This window comes from Mandrillus leucophaeus, unplaced genomic scaffold (genome assembly GCF_000951045.1).
Source record: "Mandrillus leucophaeus isolate KB7577 unplaced genomic scaffold, Mleu.le_1.0 Scaffold4, whole genome shotgun sequence".
Lineage (NCBI taxonomy): Eukaryota > Metazoa > Chordata > Mammalia > Primates > Cercopithecidae > Mandrillus > Mandrillus leucophaeus.
The window spans coordinates 1,776,952-1,796,156 of NW_012104253.1; the positions used below are offsets into that span (position 1 = coordinate 1,776,952).

Here is a 19,205-nt window from a genome sequence, read left to right on the forward strand (position 1 = left end):
TGTTAGCCAGATGGTCTCGATCTCCTGACCTCGTGATCCGCCCGCCTCGGCCTCCCAAAGTGCTGGGATTACAGGCGTGAGCCACCGCGCCCGGCCGTCATCTGGTTCTTTTTGGAGCAAAGGCTGCCTGCATTCCTCTTACGTTCAATTCTGTGATATTTTGTTTCCAACAGAACAATAAACAAAAACAAACTGAATGTCACCTAAGCACAAAATTCAAAGCAACTCCAAGGCAAAGAAAAGTAGTTACTTCCAGGTTTTTTTAGATTTTTTTTTTTTCATGATTTTAATAGAGGGGACAGAGTTGATTTGAATTTTATTAATCACTGTTATTTGAACAATTGCTAGATCCTGGTATCTAGCAATATCCAGGAAAATGTGCCTTTCTAAATGTTTGTCTTAGTTCATTATTTCTCAGTGAATGCCTGTGGAGATATGAAAGAATCCTGTCTCCAGTAAGCAAAATATGTTTTGGCGTGTGATAACTGATTTTCCTATTAGAGATGAGAAGAGTGGATATTTGTCTAAATAGTATGGCTGTTTGGCTGCCCAGTTCTAAAACCTAAGTTTTTCGGATTGGGTGTTCAAAAATTGGAACTATTGCTAGCTTGTTAGCTCTTTCCACCTGAAGCAGGATTTCTCTGTCTCAACACTGTTGGCATTTTGGCCTGGAATTATTATTTTTTTTCTGTTCTGTGTGTTGTAGAATATTGAATGATTTGTATTCATTGGTAAATAGCTGCTGTCTTGACACTCCTGAGTGTCACCTGGCCCCCTTGTTCAGCACTCCCTAGTTCTGGCCACCTTGAGGATCTGGCTCCAGCATGGTCAGCTGTGTCTTTTCTGATTGGTTGTGGATCTGGGGTGCGAGCTGTTAACACTTTGAATACCAACTTGGATGTGAGGGAGGAAATACAGGATAGTAATGAAAATGAGGGCTAGAACTTTTAGTCTGAAATATTCTTAGACTCTTCAGGCTATTCTGTTTTCAGGCTTTTCTTAAATATCAGGTTTCTATTTGTTGGCTAACATGAGAGTGACTTAAAATATTCAGACTTATTTATTTATTTATTTATTTATTTATTTGAGATCGAGTCTCACTCTGTTGGGCAGGCTGGAATGCAACAGCATAATCTTGGCTTACTGCAACCTCCACCTCCTGGGTTCAAGCCGTTCTCCTGCCTCAGCCTCCCAGGTGACTGAGATTACAGGCACATGCCACTGTGCCCAGCTAATTTTTGTATTTTTAGTAGAGATGGGGTTTCACCATGTTGGCCAGGCTGGTCTGGAACTCCTGACCTCAGGTGATCCACCCACCTTGGACTCCCAAAGTGCTGGGATTACAGGCGTGAGCGACCACGCCCAGCCTCAGCCATATTGATTTAAAACTACACCTATACTGCTGGGTAAAACTACTCTTCAAATAACCAAACAAAATGTTGAGCTTTCCACTATATGTTAAAGTTGATAGAACAGAATTTGCCAATTGAAAAAGTAGTCCCACAATTAGTTCCTTTTGGAGCCTGAGATGACAGTTTCTGGTGAATTGAATTATTCAATTAGGTGTGACCTCATAGGCCTACTGTGGTGAAGTGGCATTCTCAAAAGAGGTCTGTCTAGAGGGCAGTGACAGCCAGCCTCAGGCCTTGGACCTGATTGCACTGTATTGACATGATTTGTATTGGCAGAGCCGTCTTCATAAAGAAGAGCCTGCAATAAGACACACCTGCCCAGAGAGTGCTTGTCACCAGGTGAATGAAATGGAAAAGAGGGCCGGGTGTGGTGGCTCACACTTGTAATCCCAGCACTCTGGGAGGCCAAGGTGGGTAGATCACCTGAGGCCGGGAGTTTGAGACCAGCCTGGCCAACATGGTGAACTCCATTTCTACTAAAAATACAAAAATTAGCCGAGCATGGTGGCAGGCACCAGTAATCCCAGCTACTCAGGAGGCTGAGGCAGGAGAATTGCTTGAACCCGGGAGGCGGAGGTCGTGGTGAGCCAAGATCGCGCCACTGCACTCCAGCCTGGGCAACAAGAGGGAAACTCTGTTTCAAAAAAAAAAAAAAAAGCAATTGAAAAAAGTACAGCATCATTAAAGATAAGAAAGAGGCCGGGCACAGCGGCTCTCACTTGTAATCACAGTACTTTGGGTGGCTGAGGCGGGCAGATCATTTGAGCCTGGGAGTTTGAGAGGGCGTAGTGGGATGCACCTGTGGTCCCAGCTACTCAGGAAGCTAAAGTGGGAGGATCACCTGAGCCTCCAGTGAGACATGATTGCACCATTGCACTCCAGCCTGGATGACAGTGAGGCTTTGTCTCAAAAAAAAGAGAGATTGATCTTTTCTTGGAACTTTGAAATGCTCATTTTCAGATAGTGTATCTGTAAACTGAAGACTAAATCTTAATTATTAATCTTACTAATAAATTTAATCATAAGTTTTAATGTCTGTTTTTATGTTTGTTAATCTGTAAAATAAACTACCAAGTATTCTTTCAGGATCTTAGATGGGAAAAATTTTAACATATGTTCTAGCTATAAGAACCTTGATTTTTTAATGCAGCAGTGAGGTATAGCTTAACTTCAGCTTCTAATGGGAGATATAAAAGCTGATTAATTTGCTTGAAATATTTGTGAGTTTTAAAATTGTGATCCTGGATAATAAGTAACTCTAATTTTGAAGTTGACCTAAACTGTGAATGAGCTATCCATTTTTACCTACACGATAGTATTGAGCAAGTCAACAACCTACGAGAGATCCAAGCACTGAGGCGCCTGAATCCGCACCCAAACATTCTTACGTTGCATGAAGTGGTTTTGTAAGTATATTTGGAGCTTGAAAAGTTATCTAAATTTGATGAAAATAATCTTTTTTTAAGGAAGAAAACCATGGTAGACATTTTGAATATTTGCTTTGTAGCTCAGAGAGTAACCATTTTTACTTCATCTTATATCACATTTTTATTTGGAAAAATGTGCATCTGATTCTTTTTTTAAAATTTTTTTGAGAAGGAGTCTCTCTCTGTCACCCCGGCTGGAGTGCAGTGGCGCAATCTCGGCTCACAACAAACTCCACCTCCCAGGTTCAAGCCATCTCCTACCTCAGCCTCCTGAGTAGCTGGGATCACAGGCACCCGCCACCACGCCCGGCTAATTTTTGTATTTTTAGTAGAGGCGGGGTTTCATCATGTTGGCCAGGTTGGTCTCAAACTCCTGACCTCAGGTGATCCACCCATCTTGGCCTCCCAAAATGCTGGGATTACAGACATGAGCCACTGCGCCCGGCCAGCATCTGATTCTTAATGTGGAAATGCCTTCACTTAGGTGACTCCACATCATAAAAGCATCCATCATGCAAACAGTTCATCTCCTGGAGCTCAGTTAGGCTGCTGAGGTCTTGAGTGTGAATTTTGACCTATTGGGAAAGCACTGTTGTGTTATTTCAGGGATTGTACATTCTCACTCTGTCCCTGCCAGTTGCCATTTCTGAACAGTCTCCTGTAGCCTTTCTTACTGTAATTGATAACATTTCTGGGGATTTTTCATTTCTGTTCTAATTATAGAGTAGTTTCCAGAAGGCTTATCTATCAATCAAGAAGGCAGAGCACAGCTTGTCCCTCAGTGCCTGCCTGAGCCTGGAAGGCCTTCTTCCTGACAACTCTGTGCTGTGCTTACAGACCTCACTGAGCCAGGGAGTCAGACTACAGGATTTGGGGACCTTCTTTGCTGTGGGCTAGAATGGCACCGCCACTCTGAGAGGGTGCCCCTCGGTGTAGAAGCTTCGCTGTGGCTCCGGAGGGAGACTGGCCTGTAAGATCGACCAAGGAACTCCAGTTAAAGTCCACTGCCAGTTAAAGTCTAGTAGATTTTAATCAGAGAATGGAACAGTTTTAAACTCAAAATGAAATGTCTTGTTATAACTGTGTGACTTCCTGGCCTGTAGCGTTCTTAGAAGTCAGTTTGGGCCAGGTCCAGAGACTGCAGTTAGTATGTCATAGTGTCAACACTGCATGCACGTCATGCACTTCCCACACACTTTCCACAGCACTCTGTCCAGAATCTCACGTGGGCCTCCAAACAACCAAGACCCCTTTCTGCCAGATTGGAGGCACCCAGAGTAGGGTCTGGGGTGATACAGGCTCCCGCTAAAGGACTCTGGGAACCCTTTAAAGGCCTGCTTGAACTCAGGAGAAGTTGGTGGCTCAGCCAGCAGTCTCTGTCCCCATTCTGTGTCAGCATTGATATCACACACTTGTGATGTGACTCGTTTTTCTCTTTTTCCCCTGACTGGTTTTTGGTTGTTACTCTCCCATTGTGATTTATCCCAATTACATGGAAAGAATTTAGCTAAATTAAAATTTAATTTGCAGTCACGGAGCACGAATTAATTTCTTTTCTTTTCTTTTCTTTTTTTTTTTTTTTTTTTTTGAGACAGGGTCTCACTCTTTTGCCCAGGCTGGAGTACAGTGGTGCGATCTTGGCTCACTGCAACCTCCACCTGCTGGCTTTAAGCTATTCTCCTCCCTCAGCCTCCCGAGCAGCTGGGACTACAGGCGCCCGCCACTACACTCAGCTTTTGTATTTTTAGTAGGGATGGGGTTTCACCATGTTGGCCAGGCTGGCCTCAAACTCCTAACCTGAAGTGATCCACCACCTCGGCCTCCCAAAGTGCTGGGATTACAGGAGTGAGCCACCACACCTGGCCTCTCTCATTGTTTTGCTTACCCAACTCCCCAGCCTTTTTCTTCTTTCTACTGATAGTTAATTATGTATTTTCAAGACATATATATTTTCGACTTTTAGAATTTTGTTCAAAGTTGGGTTTTGCTAGTATTTTTAATTAATTTTACCTGAAATACTGATTTGAAATCAGAACCTTTACTGTTTCAGCAATTACACTGTAGTATTTGATGTGGGAGTGCCTTATGTTTACTAGAAATGTTTACAAATGGATTAAATATTGGATTGTATTTTCTGATTAAGGCCAGAAAATTTATTTTAAAAACTTACTTTCTTCTTCAGTGACAGAAAATCTGGTTCTCTTGCACTAATATGTGAACTTATGGACATGAATATTTATGAGCTAATAAGAGGTACGTGGAATAATTTGAAAGCTAACCTAAGATCCTCTTTTAAGGCTTCTAATTCATACATATGCTTAGTTGTTCTCAACATCATTAGTCATCATAGTGCCATAGTTATATATAATACACAGTACAGTGCCACTTCACTCATGGGAAGGCATTTTCCTGACGGCTTGTCTACTCAGAACATGACTGCAAACAAGAAAGGAAGTCCCAGGCCCTCTGGGTGCCCATGTGATCTGGGGGAGGGTGGCGGGAGGCAGCAGGGGCAGCTCTGCTGCAGAGCGCCGCAACCAGCCCCGCCATGGGCATGTGTGCCACAGGCCCGCTGGCTCAGGGGGCCTCTCAGCTCCCCAGATCTGCTGTTGCTCGACATTCTGTTCCATGCCTCTTCAGGCAAAGCTTTCCCTCCAGAGTAGTCGCCTGCATGTGAGGGAAGCTCCTGCCATTTTCCATGATGCTCATTCATTTCCTTTCTTCTGAACAATAAAGCACTGTTGAAGACAGCATGTTTGCCTGAGGTGACCTCAGTCAGGGCTGGTTTCAGATACTTACAGAGGTCCCCTGAGGGCAACAGGAGAAAAGGAGAGCCTGCTGGCCCTCATTGAGCACATTGTTCCTGGGGGTCTGACCTCATGGTTGTGTTTGATGTCAGGACAGATGAACCTTGTATATCTCACTAAGAAAGCAATACAGCAAGTGTTGGATTTTTCAAATCACGCTATACCTAGAGGACAAATAAAAAACAACTGTCCTATTGTCACATGAGTGACTACTTATGACTTGGAAAAGAATTTTAGTGACAGCGTCATAGATGATTTAGATGGTATGTTAGCTCACAATTTGGGCCACACTGAAGATGATGTGCTATGGAAACTTTTTAGATCGATAAACTATTTTTGTGATGAAGAAGACACTGATGTTGAAGATATATATGAAGAGTTCAAATAAAATTGTTTTTATGAAATTGGGTAGTGGAAAAAAGCACTATATCAATATTCATGTATTTTATATGTGACTTAAAATATGTGTGTGATAGTAAATTACTAGCAAAATAAATAGCATAAGTAGCCAAGTTTTTCTACATCCATAAAAGTTGATGTATATAAAGCTGGGCGCAGTGGCTCATGCCTATAATCCTAGCTCTTTAGGAGGGAGGCCAGTGCGGGTGGATCACTTGAGGTCAGGAGTTCAAGACCAGCCTGACTAACAAGGTGAAACCCTGTCTCTGCTAAAAAATACACAAAAAAAATTAGCCAGGAGTAGTGGTGTGTATCTGCCTGTAGTCCCAGCTACTCAGGAGGCTGAGGCAGGAGAATCTCTTGAACCTAGGAGGTGGAGGTTGCAGTGACCCGAGATCGTTCCACTGCACTCCAGCCTGGGTGACAGAGTGAGACTCTGTCTCAAAAAATAAAAATAAAGGCCAGTGTGGTGACTTATGCCTGTAATCCTAGCACTTTGGGAGGCCAAGGCAGGTGGATCACTTGAGGTCAGGAGTTCGAGACCAGCCTGGCCAGTACAGTGAAACCTTGTCTCTGCTAAAAATACAACAAAAATTAGCCGGGCGTGGCGGCATGTTCCTGTAGTCCCAGCTACTTGGGACTGAGGTAGGAGAATAGCTTGAACCTGGGAAACAGAGGTTGCAGTGAGCCGAGATCACACCACTGCACTCCAGCCTGGACATCACAGCGAGACTCCATCTCAAGAAAAAATAAAAACAAAACTCAACAAGAAGGGAGAATTTTTGGCAAGTCACTGTGTGTTTAGACGCTTGAGAAAGCATTGTTTAGAATATATATATACACACACACACACACATATATATATATATTTTTTTTTTGAGATGGAGTCTTGCTCTCCCAGTGGCGTGATCTCAACTCACTGCAACCTCCGCCTCCCAGGTTCAAGTGATTCTCCTGCCTCAGTCTCCCAAGTAGCTGGACTACAGGCATGTGCTACTATGCCTGGCTAATTTTTTTTTTTTTTTTTTTAAGGTGGAGTCTTGCTGTGTTACCAGGCTGGAGTGCAGTGGCGTGTTCTCGGCTCACTGCAACCTCTACCTCCCAGGTTCAAGCAATTCTCCTGCCTCAGCCTCTCAAGTAGCTGGGACTACAGGCCTGCACCACCATGCCCAGCTAATTTTTTGTATTTTTAGAAGAGACGGGGTTTCACCATGTTGGCCAGGATGATCTTGATCTCTTGACCTCATGATCCACCCGTCTTGGCCTCCCAAAGTGCTGGGATTACAGGTGTGAGCCACCGCACCCAGCCAACTTTTTTGTATTTTTAGTAGAGACAGGGTTTCACCGTGTTAGCCAGGATGGTCTCAATCGCCTTGACCTCATGATCTTCCTGCCTCGGCCTCCCAAAATGCTGGGATTACAGGCGTGAGCCACTGCGCCCAGCCTTAGAATATATATATTTTTAGGATATATTTATTTTCAGTAGTAGAGGAATTGCATAACTGAAGAAATTGAATCTATTTCTTTCAGTATCTGTCTACAGCGATTGTAGAAAACAGACCTCTGTAGATCAGTAGACTTCCATTCGTTATGTAAATATTGAGTGTCTTCCACAGGCCAGGCAGTGTGTTCAGCGCACCGACTCTAAGATGCTGTGAGCAATATGGAGCATCCTAGGTTCAGAGATGTTAAAATGTAAGGAGAATGGCTAATAGTGGTAGTAAATATTGAAATATACATCCTGATTTTAGAGTTAGTAAAATTTGAAAAAAAAAAAGCCTATCCTAGAATTGATGACATATAGTGATAATAGCTAACAGTTCATGAATGGTATCCATATGGCCAGGCACTATTCTTAATACTTTATAGGAATTAACTCATTTTAACCTTCCAACAACCCTGTCAGGCAGATACTGTCATTTTTTATTTTTTTAAGATGGAGTCTCACTCTGTCGCCAGGCTGGAGTGCAGTGGCATGATTTTGGCTCACTGCAACCTCCGCCTCCTGGGTTCAAGCAGTTCTCCTGCCTCAGCCTCCCAAGTAGCTGGTACTACAGGAGCACGCCACCACATCCAGCTAATTTTTTTTTTTTTTGAGATGGAGTTTTGCTCTTTTTGCCCAGGCTAGGGTGCAATGGCGCGATCTTGGCTCACCGCAACCTCCGCCTCCCGGGTTCAAGCGATTCTCCTGCCTCAGCCTCCTGAGTAGCTGGGAATACAGGCATACGCCACCACTCCGGCTACTTTTGTATTTTTAGTAGAGACGGGGTTTCTCTATGTTGGTCAGGCTGGTCTTGAACTCCTGACCTCAGGTGATCTGCCCACCTGGGCCTCTCAAAGTGCTGGGATTACAGGCGTGAGCCACCGCGCCCAGCTAATGTTTGTATTTTTAGTAGAGACGGGTTTCACCATGTTGGCCAGGATGGTCTCGATCTCTTGACCTTGTTATCCACCCGCCTTGGCCTCTCAAAGTGCTGGGATTACAAGCGTGAGCCATCCCACGTGGCCCAGATACTGTTATTATCCTTATTTGAAACATGAGGACATTGAGGCATGGGGAGATAAGTTAGTTGTCCAAGGTTACATACCTAGTAAGTGGTAGAACTGGGGCTGAACCTAGATAACCTGATCCTAGAGTGCATGTTCTTAACCATCACACATACTGCCTCATGACAACCCTATGTGGTTGGCACTATTATTTTTCCCATTTTACAGATGAGGAAATTGAAGCTTGAAGGATTAAGTAATAATCCAAAATTAAGTTGTTAATAAATGGCAGAACTGGAACTTAAACTCAAGCCTGACTCTGAAATCCTAACCGTTAAGCTTTGTTGCTGCCCTGGATCTCTATTTCTGGGCCCAGCTCAGTGCCTTAAAAGAATAGGGGCACCTAATTATTTACGGTTGTTGACGATAATGCTGCTTTAGTGAAAACTCAAACAATCACTAAGGCTTTTGCTACCAGAATGGCAATTCTTATGACTTAAATTGCTGCTCTCAGGTTATTAGAATATTGGGGAGCACTATGAAAGACTAAAGAATGAGATAATAATGAAATAAGGGAACAATCACACAGCCATTATTGAATTGTCTAGTTTACAGCAATGTGCAAGGTCTGGCAAGAACTGGGAAGATAAAGAAGCAGCATGTCAGATGCATGTTTTTGATATTGAAAGGGTATATAGTCTTTTTTTTTTTTTTTTTCTTGAGACGGAGTCTCACTCTGTCGCCCAGGCTGGAGTGCAATGGCGCGATCTTGGCTCACTGCAAGCTCTGCCTCCCAGATTCAAGCCATTCTCCTGCCTCAGCCTCCCGAGTAGCTGGGATTGCAGGCACCGCCACCACGCCCGAGTAATTTTTTTTTGAGATGGAGTCTCACTTTGTTGCCCAGGCTGGAGTGCAATGGCACAATCTCAGCTCACTGCAACCTCCGCCTCCCGGGTTCAAGCTGTTCTCCTGCCTCAGCCTCCCGAGTAGCTGGAATGTCTGCCACCACGCCTGGCTAACTTTTTGTATTTTTAGTACAGACGGGGTTTCACTATGTTGGCCAGGCTATCTCGAACTCCTGACCTCATGATCTGCCCGCCTCAGCCTCCCAAAGTGCTGGGATTACAGGCGTGAGCCACTGCGCCCGGTCTGAAAGAGTATATAGTCTAGTGTCCACATAAACTATATGAAAGTGATATCATAAGAGAAAAGGAGTTGCTGGGGTAATTTTCTCTTTGTTGAACAGGTGTCAGATGAGGCAGAGATTGTGTGGGCTGGGAAAATAGGGCTTTCCTGGAGGAGTGGTAGAATTAGACAGGTGCAGGAGAGGATGTCTCATTTGCAATGACATGCCATGGGCTATTCCAGAGGCAGGGACATGGTGGGGAACATAACAGACACAGTTCCCACCCATGTGGAGCTCACACTCGATGACAGACAGGAAACAAACGAAGAAATTACCAAGAATATCAGTCAAAATGATCAAGAATTCCAGATAGGGATAAGTGCTGTCAGTGAATGAAACAGGCCAGTGTGTCAGGGAGTGATGAGGACAGAGTACTTCAGGCAGAGGGACAGCCAGTGCAAAGGTCCTGAGGCCACCGTGAGGGAAGAGGCCCACGTGGCTGGAGGACATGGAGGAGAGTTGCAGAAAATGGAGTAGGCAGGCACCAATGAGGCTGGTAGGGCGAGGGTAAGAATTTTCATTATTCTAAGTTCAATGGGAAGCTGTTATTGGGCTTTAAAGCAAGGGAGAGGTGGTTTTCAATTGGTGTTTAGAGCAGTGTTTCCAAAATGATCACAGAAGACCAGTTGTCTTATTTCTAATGTACTGCAGGGGGAACTTTTGTGAAATATAGTAAAAATGAATTACCAGAAAAGTGATCGTGTGCTTAGATGTCACAGCATGTCAGATTGCTACAAACAGTTCTAAACAGTTGTTCTTAATTTATGTCATCTCCTCTTAGACCAGTAACAGTCCCTGAACTGTCATCAGCTCATGGACTGTGCTTTGAGTAGCACCTTTTTAGAAGGAATTCTCCAGTTACTGTTTTAAGAATAAATTTGCTGTAGGTGGATGTGTTGATTCTCCCTTTTAGTTGCAAACAACAGTCTCCCCTATTCTCTGATTAACTCAAGAGGGGTTACTCTGTGATATGGATAGATTGCCAGAATTGTTGGGAGGACTGAAGAAGCAGACTCTGGGCTTGGCCTATAGGAAGTTGCTTCTCACAACTGCTCTCCATGATCAGGCTGCTGGCGCTGCTGCTGACAACGCTCTGCAGAATAAAGCTGCTGCAGCTACCAGGGCTGGAACCAAGCCTTTTCTGCCAGGATCTGTGATCCATGCCTTCAGAATGGATGCCTTCTCTCCTCTCATCTGCCCCCAAACCTGGGCCTGAAACGTCTTTCCCAAGTATTCCCATTTAGGCAGAGCCCAAGTCACATCTGAAACTCTCAGCTGCAAGGCACCATGAAGAATGTCATTTGGACTTTCAGGCCTGGCATGCTAGATGGGGGTTGGGCTAGGTCCTGAGCAAGTCAATCTGTGGGTGTGCCATGAAGGCAAGAGTGGTGTGGGAGCCTGGGGAAGGGATGGCGAAGGCCCTTTGCCCACCACTCTCTCTGGAAGAATGTCTCTGGATTCTTCGTTGGCATGAGTTAGTAATTGGGGTGAATAGAGAATGGCTACCCCGCCAGCGATCCTAGTTTGTGTATTTGGGTGCATGTGCTTAACGGCTCTGGGCTCATGCCATCTGCAGTAGGAAAGCCTGTCTTGGAATTTATGAAGGAAAAACTGTAAAAAAGGTTTAGTTTCCGTCATAATCTGACTATACAGGCAGCTACTCTTTTACAAGATTGTTTCGGAATCTACTGTCTTTTTTAACTGTTTCAAGTTAAATTGATAGGACCAGGTGCAGTGGCTCACACGTGTAGTCCCAACACTTTGGGAGGCCAGGGCGGGAGGATTGCTTGAGCACAGGAGTTTGAGACTAGCCTGAGACCCTGTCTGTACAAAATATTTTTTTAAAAAAATTATCTCGGTGCGGCGGCGCATGCCTATAGACCCAAGTACTCAGAAGGCTGAGGTGGGAGGATGGCTTGAGCCCAGGAGGTCGAGGCTGCAATGAGCTGATTGTATCACTGCACTCCAGCCTGGGCAACAGAGTGAGACCCTGTCTCAAAAAAAAAAAAAAAATACTCATTTGCCTTAGTGAGTGGCTAGTTTGTAGTTCTCTCCACCCTCGCTGGAGGGGCGTGTGCTGGGGATGCTGTCATGATGCAGGCCACAGTGGCAGCTGTATTCCTTCAGTTAGTGCTGAGTCACAGTGAATGCCTTGGTTTATCACTGTGTTCACTTAAGTTTTTAAAATTACTAGTATCATATATGACATTCCTTGGAGGCTTCTTAATGAGAATATTTGATAAAAATTACCTTGGTCAGGAGAGCTAGAGCTTTTGGGGCCTGCTGACATTCACTAAGGGGCATCTGAGAAACTTCTGAGTGACTTGTTAATTGTACTCTATTTTACTTGTTTCAAACTGTTTGAAAACAAGAATCTGATGGGAACCAGATACAGTCTTGGGCCCAGAAAGTTCGGATCTCGTTCTGGAGAAGTTTGTGGAGAGTGGCTGGGCAGCGCTTTCCTTTGCAAGGGTGTGGTCTCCAGCTGTTCAGACCACTGGGCACACACTGTTGCCCTGATACCTCACTCCAGCAGTAACACCTCTCCTACTGGCCCGGGACCAGGAACGGCTCCCTACCCCTAGGGCTGTGAATAAGGAGTTTCCAGGAGGAGACCCAGGGAGGCAAGGAAGGGCGGGCACCTGAAGAGGACTCTTACCTGGGACTGAAGGCATCTGAGAAGCACAGATTCCTGGCTCTATTAGATCTAGGTTCAGGCCTTGAAATCTGCTTTTTTATTTGTGTGTGTGTTTTTGAGACAGTCTGGCTCTGTTGCCCAGGCTGGAGTGCAGTGGCACAGTCTTGGCTCACTGCAAGCTTTGCCTCCTAGTTTCACGCCATTCTCCTGCCTCAGCCTCCCAAGTAGATGGGACTACAGGCACCTGCTACCATGGCCAGCTAATTTTTTGTATTTTTAGTAGAGACGGGGTTTCACCATGTTGGCCAGGATGGTCTCAATCTCCTGACCTCTTGATCCACCCTCCTCAGCCTCCCAAAGTGCTGGGATTACAGGCATGAGCCACCATGCCCGGCCGAAATCTGCTTTTTAGAAGACTTCTAGGTGATTATGAAGATTGGATAGATTAGAGTTTTCCTAAAAGATTCCACGTTTCCCAAGTTCAAGTTCAGATGACTCTAATGACAATTTCATGATACGAGTAAGATTTGAATGCGTGGACATGGCTGGAAAGGGCGTTCCTGGGATGGAACATCATGAATATAGGTACCGGTGAGCTGTGGGAGCAACCAGAGAGGAGTCCATGAGGGAATTCACCTGAGTCTTCGATAAACAAACAAGAAGGGTGTGGTGGGGCATGGTTCTCGAAGCAAGGACCCAAGACTAGTTGCTGCACCTGGGCTCTTGTTAGGCGACTGTGGGGCCCCACTGCAGATCTTCTGAAGCAGAAATGTGGGTGGAGATGGGGAGGGACAATCTGTGTCTTAGCAGCCCACTCATGGGAGTGTGAGAACCCTTGTGGTGGAGAGGAATTGGTTGAAGGGGGTCTTGAGTGCCAGGGTAAGTCATAGGGGCAGTGAGATTCGGTTTGATCGCAGGACCCAGGGGCACCTGATGAGATGAACTTCCAGCAGCTTCATCCTGCTGCATGTGTGAAGGAGAATGGAAAGTTGCTTTCTTTTCATCTGTTACAGATATTAATTTAATAAGATTCCAGAATTCCTCAAGCTTGGGAAAGCTGATAAAGCTCTTACTTTTGATTCTTTTGATTTTAATTCTGGAAAATTGTTGATAAATCATGTGAAACAATAAAAAGGTGATAGTATTACACAAAAAAGTTAATTGTGGCCAGGCGTGGTGGCTCACACCTGTAATCCCAGCATTTTGGGAGGCCAAGGCGGGCAGATCACGAGGTCAGGAGTTCAAGACCAGTCTGGTCAACACAGTGAAACCCCATGTCTACTAAAAATACAAAAAAATTAGCCAGGCGTGGTGGTGGCGAGCGCCTGTAATCCCAGCTACTTGGGAGGCTGAGGCAGGAGAATTGCTTGAACCTGAGAGGTGGAGGTTGCAGTGGGTGGAGATTGCACCACTGCACTACTGCCTGGATGACAGTGCGAGACTCCATCTCAAGAAAAAAAAAAGAAAAAGCTAATTGCACCTAGACATTTTACAATGTAAATTACTTTCTATTATTTGTATGTTATAAACATTCTTGTTAAGCAGAGAAAAAGAATAATTTTAATTTTCAAAAGAAATTGTAAACTTAGGACCAAAGGTGTCAAATGGTATATGTGCTTATGGAGGGAGGAAGTGGATTTCCAAACTGTTAGGTGAACGTGGTCATTGTGCAGATTTAAAACTTAATAACTTAAGACACACACTTTGAAAATTAAAATCAAGTAAAATTGACATCTTCTGGAACAAGGGTAAGCTGTGATGCTGGGCGTGTGGTATGAAGTCTTCAAACACAGTAGAAAGCTGCGGGCACCAAGGCACAGCCAGCCCAGGCGCTGAGTACAGGGCAGCTGCAGGGGACTGTGCCAGCCACGCTAAACGGCCTTTCCTGGGAAAGAAGACATGTGGACCGAGACTGAAAGCAGTTGAACTGCTTATTGAACTGTGATCTATCCGCCTTTAAAGTGGACATCTCCACATAAACAGGAAAGCCTAGCGTAACACTGGGTTGACGAGTGACTCCTAACATTTTCATCATCAGTGCAGGCTGAAGGACAGCGTCCTGGAAGGCCTCCAAGGCCGGCCGAGGCTGTCAGACCATGCTATCGTGCAGCGATCGCTCAGTGCTCTTCCCACTGAAACCATAGCACACGCGCTCTGAATGTTCACAGAGCTGTGGCCAATGTTGGAGGTGACACACGTGCTAATTGCCCCAATTTCATCCTTATACATTGTATGTATGGATCAAAATAACACTCTCTGGGTCCCATGAATAGGTACAATTACTACATTTCCACTAAAAATAAAAGGAAAAAATTATCAACAATTCTTTGTCATTCTTCAGTAATGTTTATTGTTTATTAATTTTTCAGTTGTCTGGCAATTTCCCAAACCTGCTTTACCTGTTTCAAAACTCAGAAAAACCACGTATGTTAGAACAGAGGAGCCGAGGCAGAGTCTCTGTGCAGCTGACAGAGCTGACTTGCCTGGGTGCCTTCCAAAACAGGCCCTTGCGGTATCTTCACCATGTTTATATATTTTGTTAAATTTGCAAAAATAAGGTATTTCAACCACAAAGTTAAGACTGCCATCTCTTCTCTTTTAACCTCTCCTACGTCATACTTCCCCTCAGCATAACGGTGAAACAGCCGTGGACATGTCTGGAATCTTGTTAAGGGTTGGCTGGGATACATTTATATGCTTTGCAGTCTCTTCCATGTATTAATAGTTACGTTATTGCCGGCCATCTCATTTGGGATGTCTTCTAGGAATACTCTGAGTATAGTCAATTCAAATTGACTATGGAGCATTCACTCCATAGAAAACTTGAAATATGAAATCTTATAACTCAGATATGAAAGAAACTTAGCAGTTTCCCCAAATTTGACAACAATCCTAAAAATTACATGGTGCTACTAACACATAGTTGAGGATGTAGAATAAACTTCTATAAACTGCCAAAAAGAAAAATAAAAAGGAATTTTCCATTAAAAATGTATGTGCTGTGTAATTTTAAATGAGATCATGCCAGTATACAGATTTTTTCCCCCCCCTGGAGTTTCACTCTTGTTGCCCAGGCTGGAGTCCAGTGGTGGGATCTCGGCTCGCTGCAACCTCTGCCTCCTGGGTTCAAGCAATTCTTCAGCCTCAGCCTCCCGAGTAGCTGGGATTAGAGGCGCCCACCACCACACCGGTTAATTTTTGTATTTTTAGTAGACATGGGATTTCACCACGTTGGCCAGGCTGGTCTTAAACTCCTAATCTCGTGATCCACCCACCTCAGCCTCCCAAAGTGCTGGAATTACAGGCGTGAGCCACCGCCCCTGGCCAGTCTATGGAATTTTAAATGGTATGTTTTGTAGGTACACTACATATTTCCTAAGACTACTTCAGATTATTTTTTACAGGGGAACTTAGATTTTCACACATCGTTAAATAAAAATGGATTATTTTTATTTCAAAAAAGGGGATATGTACCATCAGTAACCATATTTGCCTATTTCCTTGATTATACAGGGAGAAGATACCCATTATCAGAAAAAAAAATTATGCACTATATGTACCAGTTATGTAAGTCCCTTGATCACATTCACAGGTATGCTCTTGGAGATTTGACAGCTCTGAAATTAATAAGATGTGTTAACATTCAAATTCAAGAATTTGAATAAATGAAGTGTAATTCTATTTTTCCTTTTATACTGAATGCAGAAATGGAATATTTCACAGAGATGTAAAACCAGAAAATATACTAATAAAGGTAAGAGCTTTTACATGAAAGCTGGTGTCAGAATAAAAGGTGAATAGAAACCCTTTCCCTGAAAGGTTTGCTCCTCCTGCTGGAGGAACTTCCAGTCCATGCAGCTAGACAGCCTATTTGTTACAGTGATTTTTCCCTCTCAGGTTGTAAAAAATGGTTTATTTAATAAATGCCATCAACATAACTGACTGCACCTGGAAGAAAATAATAGAAAGTACCCTTCTTACACCGCAGACAGAAAGGAACCCCATTCTGATGGCCGTTCGATCCCCCTAGAGAGAAATGTGGCAGAGGCAGGATCTGAGCTCAGGTCCGTCTCTCTCCCAGGCCACTAAACTACCTGTGTTTAAACCGTACCATTTGCTGTTTCCCAGCGCCTGTCACTGGCTGTCAGCAGGGTCCTCTGGGGCTGTGTGGCTAAAAAAGCCCTTGCTGGGCAAGCTGGCAGCATGACCAGACCGACGACTAGTGTGTGTCGTTCATTTGTTGAAGCGCTGTGAGTTAACCATTTTCAAACCCGTTGACATTTGGAAATATATGTAAAACATAGCCAGAATATTTGTAAACTTGTTCCACTGAATAGACACATCACTTCCTCATCTGCTGGAGGCACTTTCAGGTGCTCATAAAGCTAGTAATTTGTATTTTACAGACTACTTTAGATGCTAGTAATTTTCCTGCTAGTGCATAAATATTTGGAGTGGTTTGTATTACGATAGCCACATAATGGGACATTGCTTGTCCTTGCTTCTCTCCCCTTCCAGCAGGATGTCCTGAAATTAGGGGACTTTGGCTCCTGCCGGAGTGTCTATTCCAAGCAGCCATACACGGAATACATCTCCACCCGCTGGTACCGGGCCCCAGAGTGTCTCCTCACCGATGGGTTCTACACGTACAAGATGGACCTGTGGAGCGCCGGCTGCGTGTTCTACGAGATCGCCAGGTAGCGCCAGGCCGGGCTCCTTCCTGGTTCCTGCAGCGGGAGGGGCCCTTCCAGTCCAGATGTCAAGGTCATTCTGGTTTTACTTTCTGTTTTACTGTTTTTAATTTAACAGCAAATTGACTAGGCTTTCGTTTTACTTGTTGTACATATTTGGCCTTGCCTGGCCTTCCCGGAGAAGAGCACCAATCCTCAGTTGTTCTGCCTCCCGCACACCCTGGCGGTGTGGGCAGCCGCCTCCTTGGGCTTGCTGTGAGGTGCTTGATGGGGCTGCCATGGGGAGGGGTGAGCCGGGCCTCCCCTGAGAGGTGCAGTCATATCAGGTAGGGTGCCCTGGCCACAAGTGTGAGGATGAGGCACCTTCTGGCACAGTTGGATTCTAGAAAGCCCCAATCCCACCCTTCCCTGCTCCAGCCTCCAAACCTCCCACTCCCCCCAGCCCTCGGGAAGGAGCAATGGCCCAGGGATGAGGAGATGGGGGCCGGTCCCACTCCGAGGTGAATGGTGTTGAGTTGAAGAAGTGCATGGGGGTGGAGGGCTGCACCTATTGCTCCCAGTGGGCCTCCAGGCAGGTGGCAGTGAGGTTAAGGTCTGGGGACACATCTGAGGGGTCAAAGTCTGGTCCCACCTGTTCAACAGACTGATACAGAAATGCACTTCAGGACATATTCTCCTTTGATCCAGATGGGTCATACTGGTAACTTTTCATTTTGGAAAGCTGAATGGCAGTTTCACTGCAGCCAGAAGTGTCAACCGAGAGTCCCTTCTCATGAGGCCAGGTCCTGTGAATTCATCTGGAGGAGGCAGATATCTGGAGCACAAAGCTGCCCACATCTCACCAGCACACAAGGTGGCCCACGGTGCACCAGCCACCGAACTGGGCTGATGCGCTTATCTCACCGCTTGGAGCTGTTTCCTGCTCACCTGCATTTCCTCCTCTCTCCTTTCGTCACAAGATCCCGCCATTTTCTGGAATAGAAGCTAGGCCTACCACCAGAGCTATATTTTTTCTTTTCTTTTCTTTTTTTTTTTTTTTTGAGACAGAATCTTGCTCTGTAGCCCAGGCTCAAGTGCAGTGGTGCGATCTCAGCTCACTGCAAGCTCTGCCTCCTGGGTTCAAGCCCGCCTCAACCTCCCAAGTAGCTGGGACTACAGGCCTCTGCCACCACACCCAGCTAATATTTTTTGCATTTTTAGTAGAGACGGGGTTTCACCATGTTAGCCAGGATGGTCTCAATCTCCTGACCCTGTGATCCACCTACCTTGGCCTCCCAAAGTGCTGGGATTACAGGCATGAGCCACTGTGCCCAGCCCAGAGCTGTATTTTTAAATATTCTTTGTGGCATGTAGTATGAATTGAATTTATTTATACAAGTTTAAATTCTTTATTTTTATTTTTATTTTTATTTTTTTTTTGAGATGGAGTTTTGCTCTTGTTGCCTAGGCTGGAGTGCAATGATGCAATCTCGGCTCACTGCAGCCTCTGCCTCCCGGATTCCAGTGATTCTGCTGCCTCAGCCTCCCAAGTAGCTGGGATTACAGGCATGCACCACCACGCCCGGTTAATTTTGTATTTTTAGTAGAGACGTTTCTCCATGTTCGTCAGGCTGGTCTTGAACTCCCGACTTCAGGTGATACGCCCACCTCAGCCTCCCAAAGTGCTGGAATTACAGGCATGAGCAACCGCGCCTGGCACAGGTTTAAAATCTTGTTCCCACAATTCCAAAATCTATAAAAGCTTTGGAAACCAAAAGATTTCTTGGGACTTATTTATTGACAAAACCTGACCTGCCTCATGCTGAATTTGTCAGCAAAACTTCTCTTGGCTGATGGGAGGCTCACTGTGGGGTTATTCATCACGGTTACTGTGAATTAGTCACATTTCACCACAGACATCATGCCGGACAGATGTCGGAATGTGAATCTGTCTTTTGCCTGTTAGGGAACACATGTCGGACCTTTTGGTAAAGTGGAAACAGAAAGGCCAAGCACAAGGGAGAGTGGAGCCTCCCAGCAGCTAGGGTCGCTGCACGCGCCAGGCTGAGTTCCTCGTGTTTCGTGTGGTGAGGGTCGCTGCACGCGCTAGCCTGAGTTCCTCGTGTTTCGCGTGGTGAGGGTCGCTGCACGCGCTAGCCTGAGTTCCTCGTGTTTCCGG

The 19,205-nt window shown here is 45.2% G+C and overlaps 1 protein-coding gene across 3 annotated transcripts in view; it reads left to right on the top strand.

Annotated features, from left to right (window-relative positions):
- The window catches only part of MOK (MOK protein kinase), an 81,682-nt gene that overhangs the window by 40,558 nt on the left and 21,919 nt on the right, over positions 1-19,205 (top strand). For 2 of the 3 annotated variants that reach the window (XM_011991596.1, XM_011991595.1), the window contains 5 exons: positions 2,729-2,818; positions 5,022-5,092; positions 15,870-15,948; positions 16,062-16,110; positions 16,875-17,053. In XM_011991596.1, the coding sequence (XP_011846986.1) occupies positions 2,729-2,818; positions 5,022-5,092; positions 15,870-15,948; positions 16,062-16,110; positions 16,875-17,053 (468 nt within the window). The remainder of the gene's footprint in view (positions 1-2,728; positions 2,819-5,021; positions 5,093-15,869; positions 15,949-16,061; positions 16,111-16,874; positions 17,054-19,205) is intronic. The other variant, XM_011991597.1, reaches the window with a different exon arrangement.